General features: G+C 33.4%; 1 protein-coding gene and 1 pseudogene across 4 annotated transcripts in view; both read left to right on the plus strand.

Annotated features, from left to right (window-relative positions):
• Positions 1-24,347, plus strand: part of ANAPC10 (anaphase promoting complex subunit 10) — a 261,204-nt gene that overhangs the window by 29,314 nt on the left and 207,543 nt on the right. For 3 of the 4 annotated variants that reach the window (XM_006906291.3, XM_006906290.3, XM_015585065.2), the window contains exon 5: positions 20,392-20,675. The exons of the other annotated variant lie outside the window; for it this stretch is intronic. In XM_006906291.3, the coding sequence (XP_006906353.1) occupies positions 20,392-20,622 (231 nt within the window). In that variant the 3' untranslated portion in view covers positions 20,623-20,675. Of the gene's footprint in view, positions 1-20,391; positions 20,676-24,347 lie in introns of those variants that run through there. 4 annotated transcript variants of the gene reach the window in all.
• On the plus strand, positions 19,033-19,151 carry LOC112475196 (annotated as a pseudogene).

The following is a 24,347-nucleotide window of genomic DNA, read 5'->3' on the forward strand; positions in this document are numbered from 1 at the left end:
ACCAGTAAAATGGAAAGCCTGGTGCTTGAGTGGATCAATGGTACATAAAGCATTAGATGTATTTATCCTATCATTCCTGATTGTACTATATGTTAGTGTTATTTTAGGTTTTATGTCTTATTTGGTCTGAATTGGTAGGTTATATTTTGGGCCTAGGAATGCTAAAAAATTTTTCATATAAATTAATGGTACTTGCTTCTTTGCTTTACAATGCCATTTTGGCTAATGGAAGGCTTTCATAGGAATACTCTACTTTTGGATAGTTGGGGAAACCTGTATGTAATATATTCTCCTCATCATTCTCCCTCCCCATCATTCAGGGGAAAAAGTTTCTTAGGGCATGACTGGCACATTGAGCTCATATAAAATAATAATTATAACATGCTGGCAACTTCTGTTTTCATAATAATGAGTACCACAGTTTTTTGTTTTTTTTTTCCTGTAGGAAAACATCTCTAATTTTATAATAGAAATAAATAAAATGATCATAATAGAAACTTATAACCAATAACTACTAAATACTATTTTAGTATATTAATATATCTACTTTATAATTTAAAAAGCAAATTTGCAAATATATAGATTCTAACTGTGAATGTTTATAGTAAATAGTGTTATTTTACTCTAATTATTTTTTTAAAATCTCAGTTAAAATAATCTTATATTTTTTAACTTAATGAATTTAATTTTATATGAATTAACCTAGGTATTTAGATTCAGTAAGCTCTGAAGTCGAAGAAAAGGTACTCTGTGATTATTTAATGGTAGATAGTGTCCTTAGAGTAAATAAAGTTTTTTAGACAGAGTGTATCATCCTTCAAGGCCCTGTTTTTGCTTTTCTCTCATTTCACTTAATTGTAGTGAATCTGGCCAATCAATATATGTTGTTTGTATATAGAGTCCCTTTTTATTATAACTATACACAATACCTTTAGCCTTTCACTTATTCCTCTAATCTCAGTTTCTTTGAGATCCATGAGAAAAATGAATAACCCTTTAAAAAAATATTGCATATGTTTTAATTGTCCAAGTAAGTTTTGTACTCATTTTAAATATAATTTTTAAAACCTCAAAAGTTAATCCGAAAGCTATTTTTTTTATGTTTTATGAATTACGGCAAAACTTGTGTAACAAATGACTGTGATGCCAATAGTCTTAAAAGCTTATTCTTAGATCTTCAGACTGTTCTTCCAAGAGTCGAATTTCCTATGTTTTTTAAAATTGGGAACTGCTTAAAAGACATGCATGTTCTTTAGCTGTTATAAATATTATACTTTGGCTGCATTATTTTATTAAATTGCTTTTATAGACTTTAGTGGTAATTCATGGGTCTACATGAAATGCATAAAATTATGAGATTTGTTATTATAATTCTATTAGAAATATTGTTGAGGATGTAGTCTATATCACAAGTCTCCTTTTTTATACAGAGCCAGATTAAAAATTTCCTTCAGATCTGAATTCAGGAAAAGCATTTTGGTTTTCATCACACACACACACACACATACTTCTTTACTCAAGAACTTTCAATTTAGGGTCTTTGATAAATAGGAAAATCCTACCTCTTGTGAGGAAGCAGTGGGTGGGGGGAGAAGTATGTCAACCCTGTTAGTTAGCAGTTGCTTATGTAGTTAATAATGTGCACATGTGATTAAATGAACTTAATAGCTCTGTTTGTAAGTAGAATCTCTGGACTGTGTCAGAACCAATAATGATGCCCACATTGCTTTGACTGCCAAGAACCATGGAGCTAAATTTGTGACCTACTTAATGACGATTGTATATATATTTCTGTGCACTAATCTTATTCTTCTGCCATTTATTTAGTAATTGTATGGCATATTTCTTCTTAGCTGCCACAAATCTTGGATACTTTCCATTACCTCTAGGACAGTATCTGTCTTGATTACTCACATGCCTACGTTGATACTTGTGCAGTTTCTTTTTCTTCAATGGCCTTGTGCTTATTTTAAATATAGTGGAGGAGCACCTCTTTTAGCTTTACTGAAGAAAAGGGTCCAAGAAAGTTTAATTCTTAAATGGATTCTGCCCTAGCAGCTCCACTTTCAGATACTAAGCATGTGATCTTAGAGAAGATAATGACTAAAGGGACTGTAATTTTCCTTGGGAGAATCTAGGAGACTCATGATTTCCCTCTTATCATGGCCCAGAGGTGATAAGCTCAGGTTAAGTATGATAAGGAAGGCACTTTAGGGAATAAGAACAAACTGAGGAATGAAAAGAAATTACTGCCTGCATTCACTCTTCTACCTTAGTATTTAGGTAGCTGCTTCACATTTAAGGTAATAAAAAGATAAAAAGTCAAATTTATTCTCAGCTAGTTTGTAAAATCCAGTTGTTAAATGTTAGCTTTATCCATTTCAAAATTTTATCATTTCTCTGAGAAAATTGGTGAAAGGCATTGAGAGGTGTTCTTGGCTTTAAAATAGTTATTTTATATGAAGATATGCCCTGTGTTGAGAGAGAATTGTCTAAGGCAAATGTAGAATTCAACTTTGAAAATTTTCTGTTGACTAAGATCAGGATTATCAGTAGCATGGAATTACCATGACTCACTGAACTCCATTTAACCCGAAGTTGTAGTCATTTGAAACTTGGTGCTGTTTCCCTAGAGTCATATCGTACTCACCATTGAACGTGGAGTTCTCGAACCTTGGCTTGTGGGGCAAAAACCCAGTCTGTTTCATAATCTGCAGTCTGGGTTTTAAATATTGTATTCAAAGTAGGACAGAAGGATGAGACCTAAGCCAGAGGAAGGAACATGTTTCTAGATTGTCTTTGCCACATGCTGCTTTAATTGTGGTTTTTGGAGTTTGTCAGATGAGAGTTGGAATCTTGGTACTGTGAAGTTTTTATTTTGTGATACAGGGCAAATTTCTCATTTCTTTCTTAGCCTCTGTTTATGTCCTTTAAAAATGAGAATCATAATACCTATCTTGTTTGGGTGGTTGTGAAGATCGAGATAAGATGTATGAAAACATCTGCAGTATACCAAATACATAGGTTTTTCAGTCAGTATAAGTCATTCCATACTTTTTCCTTTAGTTTCGTTAATGGCTGCTTGCTTTATCTTTACTAATACATGACTACACAAGATCAAAACGTGCTAAATACATGTGACTTATCTTTATTAAGGCCTGTTCTAGTAATAGATGTTAGATGGGTTGTCTTGGATTCAATTCCTACTGCCAGATCTAATCATAAAGTGTGTATGTGTTTTTTTAATTGATATAGATATTTGGCATTTCAGTATCAAGTTGTTCACAGTTGGACTGAGCATACATACCATGTGGAATTTCTAGTTTTTTGTTTCTTATTTTAATGAAATTTCCATTGGCATTGGATTAAATATACAGATTTAATCCTTTGAAACTACAGCATCAGTGGCATTACTTTTTTGTGGCTTTTGGAAAGGAATAGTTTAGCAATTTTAATCTTTCTGATATGACCTAGTTAATAACATAAGATCTGTTGGATCACATGTTGATCTGTTGTGTCAAAATATTAGATCTCTCTTTATCAACTAAGGTAGTAGTTTACTAACTTTGATTTCGTACTCTGTTCTTGAAATTTTTTGTGCTTATGATATTTATTTTGATTTATTTTAAAAATAAGCAAAGCTGGCTTAATATTGATGACTCTGAATTCTCATTCTTAGCCCTAATACTCTCTCTGCAGGATATATTCTTTTAAACTAATATAATAGTAATAGTAATAAACTTATAGTGAGGAGAGTATAAGTGGGCATTAAAAAAAAAATTGTTAATGCACACCCTAATTGTCATGACTTTTAGCCAAGCCAGTATTTTTAACAAAGATTCTGTCTATCCTCATTGCACAAATGTTTTTACAAACATTTCCACTAAGTGGTGAATGAAGCCCCAAGAGTCAGTCCAGCCGGTCTGAAGCCTCCCATAGGAGGGAAGTTGAAAGTAGTAACTGAGTTTTGGAAATGCCCAAGACACATTCCTGTTAATAGGCATTTGCTCCTAGGGCACTTTGGTTGATACTTGTGGTATTAAGACAGCTTTTCACTTCTTTGTGACCTGACATAATAGACCATTTTTTGGCTTAGAAACCAGAAGTATTGAATGGGACAGTTTGGATGAATTTGAGTGCATGTGAACAGGTAACATATGGGTACAGTCTTGTGTGGAAGATCACATATACATTCATATATATGTGAGAGTGCATTTGGGCTGGAAGTGATAAGAAAAAATTGGAGTATTGTCTTACTGTTAAAAAAACTTTAGTGTTGATATAATTATATGAATATCAAAACTCTCTTGTTCATTCATCTCCTAGTTGTTGCTCAGTAATGATTGGATATCATTCTTTTATAGAATGGTTTATTAACTCTATGGTCCAGTTAATACAAAATGATACTGGGAGATAACTAGGGATTAGCTCATTTTTTTTTTCAGGTCAAGTGAGTTGAAAGACCACAATTTAGCAAACTAGACAAATCTGGTTTCTAATCTCAATTTTGTCACTTACTAGCTATGTGAAACTTGGGGACACATTTAGCCCCTTTGAAACCTGTGGTTCCTCATACATAGAATAGGGATAACAATGCTCGTTTCATTGGATCTTTTAGATGACTAAGTGAGATGAAGTTTGCAAAGTACTTATTCATATTGCCTATCACATAGTAAACACTCAGTTAATGCAAATTCTCTTTTGTGTTTTTAAAAAATAAATAATATTTGACAACTTAAAGATATTTTGAATATTTGAAGTAGAATACAGATTCAATTCCACATTAGCTTTGGGGGAGTAGTAGTGCTTTCTGCACCTTGGGAGAAATCTTGAAAAGAGCACTGGACGTTGTGTATTAAGGGGTCTCATATTCTTTAGTTGTGTAAACCACATAGGCAAATGTAAGCATAATAGCTGATTATTGTCTTTAAAAGTTTCAACATTTTTATGAACTTCCATAAAATAGAAATTACTCTATATAATTTGATGTGTACCATAACCTACAAATTAATGAATTTGAGAAAAATATCTATCAAATAATATACCGCCAAATTGGAGAAAATTACATTACTGTGGTATGTTAAGATAAACCTGAAATCCCATTAGATACCAATATTGTCATGTTTCTGAGGTTAATTGGCTACATTCAGTTATGAGTTATGAATAGTTTCACTTGAATAATTCACCAAGCTATCAGGCAGAAAGACCAATAGTTCACAGGACTAATTGACCTTGTCAGTATAATAGAAAGACTTACAAATAAAATTCTCTTTGCCAACAACATTGCAAATGAAAACCCCAGAAGAAACTGTTATGTCCTGTAACTGTCTTGGAATGCTTGGATCAGTTAGCGGACTATGGGCGGAGGTGGGTCACAGTGGACGGGGGTTGGAGGGAAATGTGAAGGATAGGAGGGAAATTAATCAGGCAAAATGTTAGAAACATACAGCCTTAGAAATGATTTTATCTCGAATATTCAAAAAGTAGTGTCTTTGAATCTCTGTAAAAGTGTGTCTTGTTTGTCGTATTTTCACCCTTGTTCTGTATCTCAAGCCCTTTTGTATAGCTTCCATAGTCAGTATAGCAGTGAGCTCTTCTCTGAAAGGTAAGAATACAACTTTGACAAAGTACAGTGCTGTAATGAGGATGAAGCATGTTTGTTATCCTGCAGTCTTATTTTATTTACCGATATAAGACAAATACTGTCTAGAGCACCATTATATCATTGAATCTAAAATGGCTTTTTGTTGGTTGGTTGGTTGGTTGTTTGGTTGGTTGGTTGAAGTTTGGATTTGTGCCAGAGTGGGGCAAGGGAGGAATGTTAGGAAGAGACACTGATAAATTTTGATAATTTCTCTCCTCCCTCTTTTTTGGTAATGTTGAAAACCATGTATTTTATTAAAGAATCCCCAGAGCAATATATCAGTCTTAAAGCAAATGTTTTCAAATGCTTTAAGAAACTCAGTGAACCAATATCAGGGCTTGGTCTTTAAAGGGGAAATAAAAAACACTTTTGTTTAAAACTCATTTGAGGGATATGGGTCCCCAAAGAAAGCTATGAGAAATTGTGAAGGAGATATCAGCCTTCCCTGTAATGCTGTAGGAGGGTGATAACATTCCTGTTGCATTTTCTTTTTTAAAATTAAAGGCATCTTTTGCATTGTAAGAAAAAGACAATTGTTAAGTAGACTTCAAAAATAGTAATAAAAAATGATTTATAACGGAAAGAATTGATGGTATATTTCACCTAGAGTAAGAAAGACAATGTGTAATAAGGGATTTTGTGGTTTTACAGCTCACTGCATGTGTTTGAAAGCTGTTCTCTCAGCAACGTGGGTGGCAGGTTATGCTACCATATAATGTATTGTAGTTGGCTCTCCACACTTGTCAGGGTTAGTGTTCAACCATTCGGAAAATTTTCCCATTGTTCTATCATGTGAACCAAGACTAGTGTTGAATTCCCAATAACTTAACAAAAAAGGTTTAATTAGAAAGTTTGAAGTTTGATTACATCTTATTGTTTTAACACAGTGCTATGTATTTTAGTATTTTATCTATTGCAATTATTTTTCAGTCAAAAAGATATCAAAATTAAAACTTCATCTTATTCTTTAAATAGGTTTTACAGAAATCTGTATACTGAATCTTGCCCTTTTTCTGTATTAACACTCTATTTCCATCTCAAGCATTTTGCTTTAGATGGACGATGGCTCTTGGCAGCTAGTGCATTTTTAGCAAATAATACTGTTTCTAGTAAGAGTTGCAGAGAAAAAAAAACTTAGTGTGAGGTCCTTGTAAACTGAAGCTTTGGAACATTACTTTATTTCTTTTTTTCCCCCCTTTTGTGCTTCTTCTCTATTTGTGTAATGGTTATAAATTACATCCTTTGAAAAGAAGAATTAAAAACATTTAGTTTTGTTATTTTTGTAGTTGATTTTTTTCTTTACCTGTTATTTTAAAGATACACAGAGAAATACGTAATTATGGTATTGAAGTTCCATTGTGCCAGCACCTCATGAGCGTAATCCAAAAAAAACAGAAAACCGCCTGCTGGGTTGTCTGCAGTATGCTTGTGTGAACATCAGTGTCTGCTGTTCACACATCATTTTTTTACTGAAAGTTCCTTTTGGAATAAAGACTCTGTGTTTTCTCAGTGTGGTGAAACATTTGTTGGTCCTTCTATTTTAAATCTGTGAGGATTTCTGTTTATAGGAGTAGTTGTCATAGATGTATATTACACGATTGTCACTGGCACATCAAGAAGTAGAGAAAAGCCTTATATGTTTATGTACTATAATGAAAACCTTTAAATGAAATATAAAGTATTGAAGGTAAGAAATAATGAGCTTTTGTTGGAGATATATATGAAGAAGGATTGATTTAAATATTGACTTTTGCCCTTTAAAATCTATTTTATTTATAAAGTGAAGTGTTTCTTGGCTAGATGAATATAAAAATGTCATAAATTTGTCCTGTATTTCAGTTGAAATTCAGATAATTAAATATGGTGGCTTCCTGACAATATTGAGTTAGTAAATTTTTTCAATTGACCCTATGTAATTAATCAAGAAATGTATTAGAAAGCATATTTATGATCCTTAGATAATTTTTAAATTTTTAATCTTACTCGTTTCATTTTTATTCTTATATGCTGCTGGATGTCGTATCAGACAGCAAACTTGCAAAATGTGGTCCAGTGTGTTGGCAGTCTGCATCTTTCACTCAGACTCATAAAACATCAAAAAGAGAAAGCATTTACCAGATAGTAGGGAACTTCAGGTTTAAATTTGGTAAAATGAAAGTTGATGCCCACAGTCTCCTAAAGTTTATTTGAATCATTCAACATCATTTGGTTTTTTTCTTAGAAATTTTCCACATAAAGGTTAATAAAAGAGTAAATATACATGGCTTTGATAAAACTAGATTTTTACCCATTAGAACTGTTCTTCATTGAGAGATGATTTCAGGTTTCTTTGCTTCTGCATTTTATTCTGAGTTTCTTGATCAATAAAAATGCAGTTTTACATTTCGTAATAATTGTATCAACCATTTAATTATTGTTTCTTCTGATTATTAGAATGAGATTACAGTCTGTGTAGGACCAGTTTTTACATTTAGTCAATTTGGTCCAGTGGGCAATGATGCTTGCTGATCTCTCACATGGTCTCAATTTGCTCTTTATTAGTCTTAACCTTTCTTTCACTCCTATATATGGAAGGGATTATCATCTAAACAAGGTATGTCTCACATATACCTCCTGGAAAGGAAGTAAAAGCATCAAGTCCTTAACATATTAGTTTTATAAGGGCCTAAGACGCCAAGTCTTCTGATTGCCACGAAGCCTAATTGCTCACAGGGCAACCTGGCACATTGCCACTTCCCCACTGGGCTGTTTGTTGGTGCTTGTGAATAGAACAAGAATGTCTTTGCTTTTCTGCTCAGTTGTCACTGGTTGCAGTTTTAGGAAACAAGTTAACATTTTTCTCAAAATGATAGTAATTCACATCAAGATGAAGTCAAACTTCATAATGTCTGAGTAATAAGTAATAGAGTTAGTTTAGTGTTTAAAAATTCATGTTAAGTAAAATTCATTATCTTACTGCAAAATACTAATTTTATAAAACTCCACCTTCTCTATTCTAGATAGATGTTTTAGATTCGGATAAATACTTTTAAAAGTAAATTATGAGGTGGGTTTTTTTTGTACTTTTTGTACTTTTATAAACAAAATTTATATACATGAAGTATGGGACCAATGAAAATCACAGATCTTGCAAGCAAAATGTGTGTATGTGTGTGTATTCAGATGCTTTGAAAACCCGTTACTGAGAATATTAGAGATGGAGATGTTTGCATTTAATTTTTAATATAACTGGAGGTGTATATTGGGTTTTCACCTCTGCCTAGACCTTTAACAGGAACTTCCTGTATTCTCTAATATATTATACTTTAGTTCTAGGTACCATAACTAATAAGAAGCAATGACTGTTGTGAGGCTTTCATACAGTTACTTTCTTCATTTCTTCCCAGTGCCCTTCAGAGTTCCATAACTCTTTAAAGCATATATAAGATTATAGCCCCTTGAATTGCCATATTATATTCGCTTGTACTCAGAATATATTCTTTTGTTTGTTTGTTTGTTTCAGACAGACATACTTTAAGACTATGTTATACTTTGATATTCAAAGTTTTGGTAGGATATTACTTTCAAATCCTGGCTTCATCTTTCGCCAGCTAGGTGACCCACAGCATATGATGTAACCTCCCAGCTATAAGTTAGAGATGTGGTGTTGGGATGATTAAAACAAATGTGGGTTAAGTGCTTGGCATATGGTAGCAGCTCAATAAATGGTAGCTGAACAGAGCAAAGCCTTGAAAACTGGTAATGTTTTAATAGGCTGTAGAAGTACCCACTAGTGTGTTTTTCTGTGTAATCTCATAAAAATTGGGGAGTTTTAGCTACACATAAATATTGGATATACATTTTTGAGTTGATAAAGATCCATGAGCATGGGCTTTGGAGTCATCTACTGGAGTGATGTTTTAGATTCGGATAAATACTTTTAAAAGTAAATTATGAGGTGGGTTTTTTTGTACTTTTTGTACTTTTATAAACAAAATTTATATACATGAAGTATGGGACCAATGAAAATCACAGATCTTGCAAGCAAAATGTGTGTATGTGTGTGTATTCAGATGCTTTGAAAACCCGTTACTGAGAATATTAGAGATGGAGATGTTTGCATTTAATTTTTAATATAACTGGAGGTGTATATTGGGTTTTCACCTCTGCCTAGACCTTTAACAGGAACTTCCTGTATTCTCTAATATATTATACTTTAGTTCTAGGTACCATAACTAATAAGAAGCAATGACTGTTGTGAGGCTTTCATACAGTTACTTTCTTCATTTCTTCCCGGTGCCCTTCAGAGTTCCATAACTCTTTAAAGCATATATAAGATTATAGCCCCTTGAATTGCCATATTATATTCGCTTGTACTCAGAATATATTCTTTTGTTTGTTTGTTTGTTTCAGACAGACATACTTTAAGACTATGTTATACTTTGATATTCAAAGTTTTGGTAGGATATTACTTTCAAATCCTGGCTTCATCTTTCGCCAGCTAGGTGACCCACAGCATATGATGTAACCTCCCAGCTATAAGTTAGAGATGTGGTGTTGGGATGATTAAAACAAATGTGGGTTAAGTGCTTGGCATATGGTAGCAGCTCAATAAATGGTAGCTGAACAGAGCAAAGCCTTGAAAACTGGTAATGTTTTAATAGGCTGTAGAAGTACCCACTAGTGTGTTTTTCTGTGTAATCTCATAAAAATTGGGGAGTTTTAGCTACACATAAATATTGGATATACATTTTTGAGTTGATAAAGATCCATGAGCATGGGCTTTGGAGTCATCTACTGGAGTTTGAGTTTCTGCTCTGCCACTTGACTGTGAACCTTGGAAAGGTAACTTCTCTGTGCCTCAGATTTCTTGTGTATAAAATGAATATGAAAGTAGTGTGCTTCATAGGGCTGCTGCAAAGCTAGATTAAAGTCAGTACATGTAAAACTCTTAAAACAATGCCTGACAAAGACTAGGTGCTCTAAACATGTTAGTTTTTGTTAACTGTTATTATCTCATAGAAAAGGAAAAATCATAAAGCCAGAAAACTGAACAGAGGCAGCCTTAATTAATGGACGTCTCTTTCATCTACTCCTGAATAATTCCCATTACTTTTCTTTCCAACCCCCTTTAGAGCTCCACATCTCCTTAAAATGTTTTTAGGATTATATTGCAGTTAGAATTCTGCTTTTTATTTATTACCTCCATAGAATTATGATATCCTTGCAGTAAAAATCTTTAGATGTCTCCTAATCAAATGTCTCTGTTGAGTTTGTCACCTGCTTTTTGTAAGTCTTGCCTTAATTTTTTAACAGTCCTTTTGAAAGTAGCTTGATTGTGAAAATATTTTCTTAAAGCCTTCATTGCTATATTGAACATTTTTTAAAAAGGTGATTGGGTCTCCGTATATCCTTCTGCTTCAACTGAATTTTTAAAATAAGCAGTTATTTACTTAGTGGTTAAACGATTTATATAAAAAGCATTTTATAGTGATTCTTTGGGATCTTAAACTCCTAATTCCCTCATCTATTTTTCAGTGGTTTATAATACAGTGGTAGGCCATTAAACAGCCTGTTTCCTTAAATATATTACTGACGTGTGTACCTAAACACTATCTTTCACCTTTCCTTGTTTTGAGAATTTATTTACTATTCAGCTTTATGGTGATAGAATGACAGTGAACTTTTTAATTTGCTATATTTTAAAAATTACCCCTGCATGTGAAAAGTCTAAATTTGTATATATTTGCATAAGGTTTTCTCATAGCTACTGTACATACAAATTCTGTTTCATTTTTGTTCTAAGATAATGGAAATTAATGTAAAATGTAAATGAAATATACATTCATTTATTTTAGAGTTCATTTAACAACAAATCGTAATTTACCTGGATTATCAAGGACTTGGAAAAAGCTAAATCTCCTTTATAGCATGAGAAATTCTGCAACTGTGTGCTGGAATTTCTGCAATTTTTTTCTTTTGTGTACTTAGTGCTTCTTCCTCTCCAAAGTTTATAAAACACACACATACAGTTTATATATATAACTTTTTTAATGTAAGAAATGGAACTTTATTAGCAACCCAGATGCTGACAGTCAACCCTATTACGGTCCTTTCACTCTCCTTAAGAGGTAACCACTAGCTTAACTTTTTGTGATATTTTTAAAGACCATTCAAGATAAGGCTGAAGAGGTAAGCAGGGACCAGCATTAGCTTTTTCATGTTTTTACTACCTCTTTAAGTTTAGTATTTTTAATTTTAAGCATATTTTTATTACAGTAAAACATGAACAGAGGGCTGTAATAGCATTTATATTAGCGCCTCTCTCCCTATCCCACATGCATCCCCATCCCACTTTTGCTAGCAGTCTTCTTAGTTATTTTAGCCTTTTTTGGGGGTGGGGAAGGGAGTATTTGCTTTCATATTTCTAAATAACATATGTATATAGATATCTGTAATAGATATGTACAATTCTAAATAACGTGTACATATCTATATTTAATGACATGATCTAATGATATCGTATCTATAAAGCATTAGGATTTAGCTCTGTAAGCCCATTTCTTCTCTCATTTACTTTTTTCTCTTCATCTTCTTAGTAGTTTTTTTTGTGGTATTTGCTGAAATCGTTATACACATTTTCATTATTATGACTATATAAGTATTATTTATAGCCAATTCATGTCATGTCCTATGTTTAAATTTCCTTTTTAGGCATAATTTTATTTTTCTAGAATTAATAGTTTCTTCATTTTTTTCCCTTAATTTAAAAAATGTTACCAGTTATCAATATATCCCAAAATTATCTGGCAGATCTATAAAATGCCTCTTTGAAACAGTCACATATACTCTCTTGGTTCCACATTTTTTTCTTGGAAACATCCCTCCTGTACCTCCAGCTCAGCTACTGTGTCAGTGTGTCAGTGCAAGTTAAATCTGAGAAGCAGAGCACTAGGGCATGTGTGTGTGTACAGCATATATATGTGTGTGTGGTGGGGGTGGCAGTGTGTAATAAAGGATTTGTTACAAGGATTTTACCTTACACAAGGAGGAGCTGGTTAAATAACTCTGCAAAGCTGTTTTCACGTCTCATGCTGGAACTTGAAGTCCATAGGCCTGGCTGTTGCCCCATGACAATGAGGTGAACCAGCAAATAGTGACATGTGTGATCTTCGAGAGTGCTTACTTCAACTTGAGTGTAAAAACTAAAGTGGCCGCTGTTTCATTTCCACCCTCCAAATCCTGCATGAAAATATCTCTTGTGTTCCACCAACTAGAAACATGCAAGGAAGAGGATTCTGGGAAATGTCGTTTACGCTAGCCAAGGTGACACATTACAAGACCACTAGAGGTGGCCATGAGAATGTTTCTCTCAGATCTCTGACCTAGAGGAGTAAACTGACCGATGGCCCCAGCTGCTGCTCTCTGAAATCCATCACCATGTTAATGCCAAAGCCATACTTTCTAGTCTTCCCCCAGCCAGTGAGTGGGCACAGCAGGGGTACTAAAGCAGGATCATTCTAGGGGACTCTGGGGCCTTCAGAGAGGCAACTAACGAATGCTTAAAGACTTAACAGCCTTGCAAAACTTTCCCCTGGAACTGCGCTGTATACAGTCTGACAGGTACCCATCCAACCTTCCTTCCTTCCCTGTCTCCTTCCCCTGGGCTCAGCCCTGCATCACTAACAGCTCTTCCAGCCTCCTCCAGCTCCCTCTCCATTTGTCTCACAGACTTTTCCCCTAGTAAATTTCTGGTATGTCTATTCATGTTTTGGTGTCTGTTTCTTGGAGGACCCAGACTAACAGCTGTCTTCTTAAGACAGCCTTTCAGCATCATCCTGGGAATTTTCTCTTCTTCTTTTTTGGTAGATCCCTTGTTTCCTGGATCACAGGTCTTCATCTTTCTTGATTTACTCCCTTTTTTGGTGGAATGCATACTCTACATGGGCAGGAAAATTGCATGACTGAAAACTTTAATCTCACCCTTGAGGGATGATTTGGCTGGCTATGGAATTCTAGTTTGAAAATAATTTTTCATCACAGTTTTAAGTACATTCACCATTGCCTTATCGTTTTCAGTGTAAATGTTGAGGAATACAATGCCATTTTTTTTATTTTTGATGCTTTCTGTGTGACCTGTTTTTCTCTGGAGAAGCTTTTATAATTTCTTTATCTTTGACCAGAAATTTCATGATGCTATACTGTGTGTGTGTGTGTGTGTGTGTGTGTGTGGTGTGTTTCCTTCACTGTGTTGGATGCACAGTAGATTGCATCAATGAGGAGACACTTGTGTTTCAGTTTTGGGTGGTGCTATGATTTCTTTCATATTTTTCCTCCCTCTTTCTCTGTTCGTTCTTTCTGACTTCACATTTGTTAGCTGCATTGAGCCATTGATTTTCTTCTTTTCTATCGCTCTTATTTTCTTATCTTCCAAGCAATTAATTTCTGTTCATTAAAAAATATTTACATACACATAATAGCTGACCCATTTTAAATGAAATAAAATTAATATCTCTTTGCCATCTCTGGATGTTTGGAATATTTTTAGAGTTATTTTCTTTCACAGTATAAAATTATTTTTGCATTATTGCAGATTATATGGCTGAAATATAGGTGAAGGACCATTCTAGATAAAGCCGAAGAGGTAAGCAGGGACTAGCATTAGCTCTAGATCTATGCCGTTCCCTTGTTGGTACCTTCAGAAGTTGCCTCTTAAAAAGGAGATATAAAATTTTAAATCATCAGCATATGTCTACTTGACATTCAGACAGTGATGCAGATCCGAGCCCAGGAGAAGGAGACAGGTACCTGAAGTCATGGGTCTGAATACAATTGTGTTGGACAGTTGTGTAGATTAAACTCCGTAGTGTGAGACTACTTTTAAAACAGGACTGTGAGGAATCCAGAACTTATGGAACAGACAGAGGAGTCTCCAGAGAGACAAATGATACAGGTAGGAGGAGTACCTGAAGAATGTTCCAGATGCCTAAGAAGGTTCCAACTGAAAAAGATCCCATGGATTTCGCAGTAATGAAACATTATCTTATTACTTGACAACATTCCTGAGAGGAAAGTCTAAAAATTATGCAAGAATAAAATTACCCTAATTTTATTTTTGATAGACAAAAACAGTAATTTCATATGATTCACCTAACAGATAGCAAAGTAAAGGTTTAGCAAGGAGAGGTAATTTGCTTAAACTCAAGACTAGAATTGCTATTCAGATCTTGGTCTTTTGATATCGACCTGCTGTTCTCTCCATTGGACTACATGTTTTTATCTATTGCTATCATTTATTGATTATTCCCTTACTTGAATAAGACTTACAGCTTTCTTTTCACAACAAAACCAATGCATAACTTTATTGTGTATGTATACATGTATTTATATTTACCAGCTTTCTTTTTAATAATAGTTAAGTCTGGTTAACTTGGAAAGTCACTTTTCATTATCCAAACATTTTCTGCAATTTCTTCTTAACATTTCTGTACCATTTTGGGCTTTTGATGAAATTATTTTTTAAACTGACATTGACTTCAGGTTTGTGCATTTGTTCAGAATTGTTCATTAGATTAGTAGAACATTTTATGTAGTTCTTTTGTTGCTGTTGTTATTCCTCTTCTTTAAAAAACAGGTAGCTTTAAAACCAGTTAAGCTACATAATCTTAACTCTTCAGGAACTCTTTCTGGAGTAAATTTCTCTGTATAGAAACTTTCTAACTTACTAGTCGAAAATGAATATGTACACTGTTTGTAGCAGGATAACTAACTTCGACCTCAAAGTCGTCATCTTAGGTGGTTGCCTTCTTCAGTAGGGCAAAAGAGCTTGCTTTCTACTGAGCTCTGAGTCAGATTCTCTTTCTTGTTAAGCTGCTTTTGTAGTATCCTTACTTTTAACACATTTGGAATTCAAGAAGTTTCTTTTGGATTATATTAGACTTTGTTTCTCTACAAGTAGGTCATTGTTGCTGTTAACTGGTTCTATTCTTTCCTAAGTGAAAAGATGGTTAAAGTTTCAGAATCTGCTGCTTCATGTGTCAGCGGTTCTCATATTGAGATCCTATAGTGTCTCATCAAGTCACAACTATGGGTAATTCAAGTCACAACTATGGGTAATGAAGAAGAAGGAGGTAGTGAGAGCAGGGAGCAGAAGACAGCTTTCTAGAAGCAAATATCAGGTAGTTGTATCTTCTCTTATTTTATTTTCCAAGGACATGGGATTAGCAATAGCAGAGGACATGTAAATGACTTTATATTTAATATTTGACATGATTTTTATTGATGAATGACTTCTGCTTTTTAAAATGTAAGCTTTGTTTATTGTGGAGTTAGTACTTCACTTACTGTATCTTTGGAGGGGTACACCTACCTTTAAATAAATCACAACTAGAGTAGGGATAGTGACTTAGAGGTCGCTCACAGGAAGCAGATCCTGGAGCCAGGCTGAGAGATACATTCAGAGAAACTCTAATGGATTGTATTTATGTACAGTTTTCATCATCATAGGCTTTGCACCATAGCAGCTGATATCAAGGAAGGAACATTGAAGAATTAAAAGAATATTGGCTCCTATTCAAAAGTGACTTGGTAGGCTCTGGGCTGGCAGTAGTACTGATGTCATGGTCCATTACATGTGCTTGATACAAGTCCATTACATGGCTTCTTCAGCCGCTAGGTAGAATACCTACCATGTAGGTTGCCCCTACAACATGTATTTTATAAGAAATTAAATGGACTAAGCAAAATTATAGTCAAACGATGAGATGAAATAAAATGTCAAAGAACTACTTGTTTCAATTTAACACTAGGAATTGTATCAAACACTAGGAATTGTATCAAACACTTGTAAACACTAGGAATTGTATCAAACACTTGTAAAACCCCAGACATTTTTTAATGGGGAATTTTCACCAGTTTTATAAAATTTTTTAATATTCATTATTTATCTGCCACCCTTGTATATTACGTTTCTATTGCTGTATAATGAATTACCACAAACTTAGTGACTTAAACAACACATAATCATTATCTCACAGTTTCTGTGAGCCGGGGGTCTAGGCATAGCTTAGGCTGCATCCTCTGCTCAGATGTCACAAAGGCCATCAGGCTGCGGTCTCATTGCAGGCTCATCACTGAGGAAGGATCCTCTTCTAAGCTCACTCAGATAGATGTATTTTTAAGCACATAATTTCAAGTATCCTATATAGCTTAGAATTAATGTCTTTATTAATCTTTAAATTTATCTATCTTTACGAGTTACCAGTTATTTTCTGTTTACAACATTCTCTTTAGTGAACCATGTCATTCATATATATATAGTACAAAACTACAATATTATACAAGGCTGTAAAAGCATTAAAATTTAAAATATAAATAGATCTTGGTCAGGCACATCATCAGGTAATATCCAGAATACAATAATAAACTGTGTCAAAGAGCTGTTCTGAGAGGGAATTGATTTGGCAAGGCAGGGATCACTGGTGACTTTGACAAGATTGGTTTCAGTGGGGGGACAAAATTCAGATTGGAATGGGCTAAACATAACTAGCGGGTGAAAAAATAAAAAAAACTTTTCAAGTGAGTGCATATATGGAGAAAGGATCCCAAAGGGGAGATGGTGGAAAGAACAAAGAGGAATATAGAAAAATAATTTATTTTGAAGGTAATGAAATTTTCATTTATTGAGGTTCAAACCAGAAATGGGAGAAAAAAGGAAGGTATTTTGGCAAAATTTTGCCTTTCGTTAATTTTCTGTTTAAAATATAAAAAATAAATAATTTTTGGCTTAAATATATTAACCTTTTAATCAAACATTTCCAAAAATTAAATATATATATATGCTATATATACCTGAGGTTTTTTAAGGCTATGAAATAAGTTAAAATATTGGTAGTATCAGAATAATAATGTTTTAGAGATGACTGAGAATTTCAAACTGTGCCCAGTAGAACTGAAGTAGACACAGGACTTGGTGTTTATGACTTCCAGGCAATATAGTTGAAGGTGAAGCCATTTGAGAGATGTTAAGAGCTGTACATACTTTGTAATATATTTTTAGTGATTGAGATCAATAAACTTTATGATGTGTTCTGGAGAAATAGTTCGTTAATTGTATTTATTGAATAATTTACTACCTTTACAATTCTGTATGTATCATGCCAGAAATTATATGTGCTATAAAATCTTAATACAGCTTTTAGTACACTGAAGAATTTAAAATATAAGTGCTCTAAAAATAACATTGCGTCTGTCAGAAATATGGTTAAATTTGTCAAAAACATTCTATTAGTAAGGAGTTGAATTTACAATCTTAGTTTTGTTTTTTGTTCATTGAGATTCATTACTGTACATTTACCTGGAGAATAGGTTATTTCAACCAGAAGTACTTTATCTCTCCTCAGAACTCTCATGTATATCCATTATGATAGTTTTCTATTTCTGCAGTAACAAATTGCCACACACTTAGTGGCTTAAACAACACACATTTATTATCTTACAGTTCTGGAAATGAGAAGTCCAGAATGGGTTTAATGGATTAAAATCAAGGTGTCAGCTGGGTGGGTTCTAGAATCTGGAGATTCTAGAGGAGAACTGTTTCTTGCCTTTTCTCGGTGCTAGGGGCTGCCACTCCTTGGCTTGTGGTCACATCACTCCAGCCTTTGCTTCTGTCATCACATCTCCTCTCTCTCCTGCCTTCCTCTTATAAGGACCCTTGTGTTTACACTGGGCCTATCCAGGAATCCAGGATAATCTTTCCGTCCCAAGATCTTTAACTTAATTACACCTGCAAAGTCCCTTCTGCCATGTAAGTCAACATATTCACAGGTTTGGGGGAAGGATGTGGACATCTTCCTACTATATCTTTCCTTTATTTAGAATCATCGAATGTCAGAGGTGGAAGGGACATTGGATAACTTATCCAGTCCCTTTAGTTTATACATGAAGAAATTGAATGAAGCCAGAGAGGATGTTTGTCTCTCTCTCATTTTTTTTTTTAAGGTTTAGAACAAGGCTTTATTCATGTTTTGTGTGCTTAACAATACTTAGAGCAATGCCTTGAACATTTTAAATACTCAATAACTATTTGTGGCCAGAATAAAAGGTTAGTGATAGAAGCCAGATACATCTGGTCTCTAATGCACTCATTTTAAGTTAGTGCTCATGGAAGTTTATAAAATACCACTGACCAAAAACACTGTGAGGAGAAGAGATCCAATTATTCTTATATTTTGTAGTTAAAGGAAGAAATCACTCAGTCTTAAACAAAACTACCTTTTTAAAGATTATGGTTCTCTTGCCTCATCTCCACCCATCCTCTTTCTCTGTAAAAAAAAAAAAATGAAAAGAAAGAATAAGAAAGGAAGGAAGGTGAGAAAGAAAGGGAAAGACGGGAAACAATGAAAAAGATTGTCTACAGCCATGCTACCCTGAACAAGCCCGATCTTGTCTGATCTCGGAAGCTAAGCAGGGTCGGTCCTGGTTAGTACTTGGATGGGAGACCACCTAGGAAGACCAGGTGCTGTAGGTGTAAAAAATAAAAAAATAAAAAAAGAAGAGAGTGTAAGCTGACAAAGTCCTTGCAATCTGTGAGGTCAACCAAGAGTTGCCTCGCCTAAAAAAAAAAAAAAAGAAAGAAAGAAAAAAGAAAACAAAAAGATTGAAAGAAAGATTAAGAAGAAGAGACGTGAAGGAAGTAAAGGAGGGAGGGAAGGAAAAGAAGATAACAGTGGACTTTGTTGAATCTGTTTTCCTCGTGTAACTCATGGAATCCTGATTTAGATTTTTGACACTCATTGATTGCCATTTACTGTGATGATAAGATAAACCTATATTTTCTGTGATGCATATAGTTCATATGTGTTCAATAATTAATTTAAAACTCAATATTTATTTTTAAGAAACTACTTCATGACCTTAGGAAAATATTGAGAAACTTCAGTTTACCTTTTGACTTATGGTTTTCCTTTTCTTCTTAAAGAAGGACAGTTTGGACTCTTGATTAAAATAAAATTAAAAATTAAAAAAAAATTTCTAGCATTTCTTATTGAAAAACATTAAAAATCTAGATTTTAGGTTTAGATCGTCATCCAGACTAGATAAATCATTTACTGCTTCCAAAGAAGAAAGCTTTATTTGATGCTTATTTAATGAATGATTTTCTTTTGTTAATATAATTGTAATTTATATGGAATCTGATTGTTATATGAGTTTGGATATATTAAGCATGGCTCTTGAAATAAAATATACGAGAAGCATTATGGTAGATTCTTTTTCTACTTGTATCAGCATGGTCTTCCATTGGGTGTATACATTCATACATGTCTAATTCTAAATTTGTGTGTTGTACAAGTTTCTATAAGCACTAAGACTACATACATCTATTTTTATTTTACCTACTAAGACAGTACATGTAAAGTGCTTAGCAACTGTAAGAACGGGCCATGGTAAAAGCGCCCAGCAACTGGTAATGGTTATTATCATATTGTCATTCTTTCAGTGAGCAAGAGGTTAATTTTAAGTGAACGTTTTTTCTATTTAAAATTAAAAATATTGTTTCAATTACAGTTGACATACACTATTAGTTTCAGGTGTACAACATAGTGATAAGACATTTATAGAACTTATGAAGTAATCACCCTGATAAGTCTGGTACCTGTCCAACACCATATAGATGAGCCAACTTTAGAATTCATTCATTATAAGATATTCATTGGGTGATGATATAATCATTGGGTGAAAACCTAATCAGACTTTTCTTTTCCTGGCAGCAACTTGAATTGGTGGAACCAAGTGGCTGGATTCACGTTCCCTTAACTGATAATCATAAGAAGCCAACTCGCACATTCATGATACAGATTGCTGTTCTAGCCAATCACCAAAATGGAAGAGACACCCACATGAGACAAATTAAAATATATACACCAGTGGAAGAGAGCTCCATTGGTAAATTTCCTAGATGTACAACTATTGATTTCATGATGTATCGTTCAATAAGGTGACTTGAAAACAACAAAAGTCATTAAACACATCTTTGTTTTCTCTTGTCAGTAAATGGTGTCTGGTATCTTTATTGAAAAAGCATCAGCTAATTTACAATTTTTGTATTCATTGAAAAGTATCTAGTAGATTTAATAAAATTGGGTCATACAATCTTTATTTTCTTTAACATATAATAAAGCTTACGACTTTGTATTACTAAAAATGGATTTGAAGCCAATCATTAAATTTTTCCTTATACCAAAAGAAAACCAGTTAAACTGAAAAATTATAAGATATATATAATTTTTTACTACCCAAATAATTATTTCATATAGGGACCATGTATTAGGGTAATGATTTATTGCATGTTTGGGAACAAACCTATGTTTTATCAATAGGTATTATCTTTATTAGGCCAAAATTATTTTTTTCTATCCAGAGGAAGCTTATTCTTTTATTATTGAGCCTTTTTAAATTAAAACTGTCAAAGTAAGCCTGGCATTAGGTGTCTGATGAGAATCACTCTGATTTGGAGAATATAGTTATTTGTGTTATAATTACTTCCATGAATACTTTGAACCCTAGAGTTGGCTATATCCTGCTATCATGACAAAGATTGCCATTATAATCTGCTGTTTATTCTAATTCTAGTGCTGCTTTAGAAGAGTGTTTCAAATTTGTATCTGACTCTGAAGCATTCCTGAGGGATAATGAAAAATTTTTAAATGTATGAAATTATTCTTTATATATAAAAAGATACTAAAGGAGCTTAAATATGTTTCTTTCCATGGTTTAAAATGAGTAGATTTGATTTTTGTATGCTTTTTTTTCTATATCTATTACTTTTGGAAGGATGATTGTTTAGCCACAGAACTTCCCCAGACTGGCTCTTGTTTAGGAAAAATTGCTCGGTGGTTCTTGCATTACTGGATAGACCGAAGTCTTAAATAGTAAAGTTTAAAAAATAATTTTGTGTTTGTTTTATTCTAGCAGAGTGTATTCGTTTACCTGGATACTATATAAAAAAAAAGGATTTACTTTTTCACTAAGAATCTCTGCTGTTCTTTCTATGAGTTTCACAAAGAGTTCATTGTCATGTGCATTTTGTTATCTTTGAAGAAACATGGTAGGTGATCTATAGGGTCACCAAATAGTCTGTGACCAAAACTCTTTTGGGATCAGCAAATTAACCCCAGTCTAGGTGTGAGGTGCTGGAAAGGGTAGGAGAAAGGACTAAAGGAAAACACATGGATAGGAATTAAGAGCAAAGGAGAGAACCTAGGAAATTAGAATAGCAATATACACTAGGCACTGTACTAGATGTTTTGTTTTATTTAGTGTGATAAGGAAAACGTTCATGTAAACAACAAGGTCTTAGTCTGAGGCAGAGAGATCTAATAAAAAATACAGAAGGTTTTATTAGTAATAATGTTACTACTTGCCAACTGCTTTTTAAAAATTGCTTAAAAGACAAAAGGAGGACTAATTATCATTTACACGATCCAGTCTGTCATCTGCTACTACTAATAGTTTGCTAAGAGACTCCTAAAATTAGGAGAGATTAAGAAGAATGTTGAGAAAATCAGTATGTTTTCTACTTCTACTTCCTTTTTCTATTTTTCATATGCCAGCTGGCTGACTACCTGGAAAAACTTGGTACCTGAGGATTATGGAAATAATGCTCCCCCTCATTATGAGGCTTATTTAAAGTACGGATAGACCATGTGTTATAGTAACAAAGCATAATTATCTAAAACAGTTGCATTCATCTTTTAAAACTACAGATTATATATTCCATATAGAATTTGTATGTAGAAAAAAGAACTCTTACAACTCAATAGGAAGAAGACAATCCAATTAAAAATGAGCAAAAGATTTGAACAGTCACTTCCAAGGAATACATATGATTTGTAAATAAGCATATGAAAAGATGCCGAAGTTTGGACATTAGTGAAATGCGAATTAAAATCATAATGATATACCATTTCACAGCTACTGAAAAGGCCACAACTAAAAAGACAATTGCAAAGGTTAGTGAAGATATGGAGGAACTGGACCTCACTCTGCTGGTGAAGATGTAATTAATGTATAACCACTTTGGAAAACAGTTTGGTAATTTCTTAAAAAGTTAAAATATGCACCTAATTATGTGACTGAGCCATTCCATTCCTAGGTATTTACCCAAGAGAAAAGAAAGCAGAATGCCTATACAAAGACTTGTACGTGAGTGTTCGTAGCTTTATTCGTAGTCTCTCAAAACTGAAAACAACCCAAATGTCGATCAACAGAATATAAACAAATTGTGGTATATTCATATAGTAGTATTTGCTCAACAATTATATACATGCAACAACATGGATAAATTTATGTCCCACTGTATAGGATCTGAGAATCAAAAACTTAAGATTGAAAAGCCATTTTAACAGTTAATGACAATGAATTTAGTCATTTATTTGTAATGAGTATACATTTTTGAGTTATCTGATGAATTGCAGTTATAAGATTTAAATTTTTAAATTTCACATGTAATCTAAGTATAAGACTTAAAATCAGTTTATTATCTGAGGAAATATTGTCACAAACTATAAAACTGGAATTTTAAAACACAGCAGTTCATTGAACACTAATAAAAAATCTAATGGATACTGGGTGTTAAGTTAGATGTAATAAGGAAACCATAATAAATCATTGTGAAAATAATAATTTTCTAAACAACCAAATCAGAAATTAGAGTGGTAAGAGCTCATATTAATGAATGGGAGTGTGGAGAAGATAGAGTTGCTTCCTGTTCTGGAAGATTGAGGTGAAGCTAAATCAGACATTGTGGAGGAGGTGGAATTTTGGAAAGAAAGACTATTTGTAACATCAGCTAGTTATTCACTTTTCAAGCCTATTCTTGAATCCAGATTATCATTGTTTTTATATGAGTAACAACAACAATTAATTTGAAACAGATGATTTGTGTGTTTGGAATCAAGTGGTGTTTTGCAAATTTATTCTTGTTTGAAAGGTCTCAACTATTAAAACAGACAGATCTTGAAAAATAATTTGAGACGCCATGCCTTCTGTTCATTTAGCCATTATGACTTACTAATTTAATACAAATTAATACACTTAAAGTATAAATTTTTATGAGTGTAAAATTTTATGAATCAGATACAAATATTTGATATATTTCTAGTGTTTTAGAAAATTGTTATTATGCTAAAGTTCTTAATAAGATGTCTTATGTATTGTTTTTTATTGAATTCTTAATTATTTGTTTTATTAATTACCTTTTTAAAATGACAGTTGTGATTGTATGTGGACACTTTCGCTTTGTGGATTTTTTATGTCAAGATTATCTTCTTTTGCCCACATTGTTCTGGCATTCCCCACTTCTGCTGTGACGCTAGATTTAGAGTGTGATATTTAGAAAGTTTTCCTGTGCAAGGTTGTTTACCAGCCTTCTATAAGGCAGCTCTCTGTGTTTTATGGTCTGCCATTTAGTCAGTTTGTTTTCGTACAGTGATGTCCAGAAAGGCTTAGAGGAACATGACGAAGAAGAAATCCTTGGGGATTTGTTTATTAATTATCCGTGATAATGATTTCTTATGTTAACAGGACAAATCTGAAGGCTCATTAATTAGAAAACCCCCTACTATCCATCTAAGTAAATGTCTGTAATCAATGACAATTTTATATGAAAAGTTAAAATTATTTTTTAGTCCTAATAACTAGTCTACTTTTCATTTTTATCTGAAAC

This window comes from Pteropus alecto, unplaced genomic scaffold (assembly GCF_000325575.1).
Source record: "Pteropus alecto unplaced genomic scaffold, ASM32557v1 scaffold50, whole genome shotgun sequence".
Classification (NCBI taxonomy): Eukaryota; Metazoa; Chordata; class Mammalia; order Chiroptera; family Pteropodidae; genus Pteropus; species Pteropus alecto.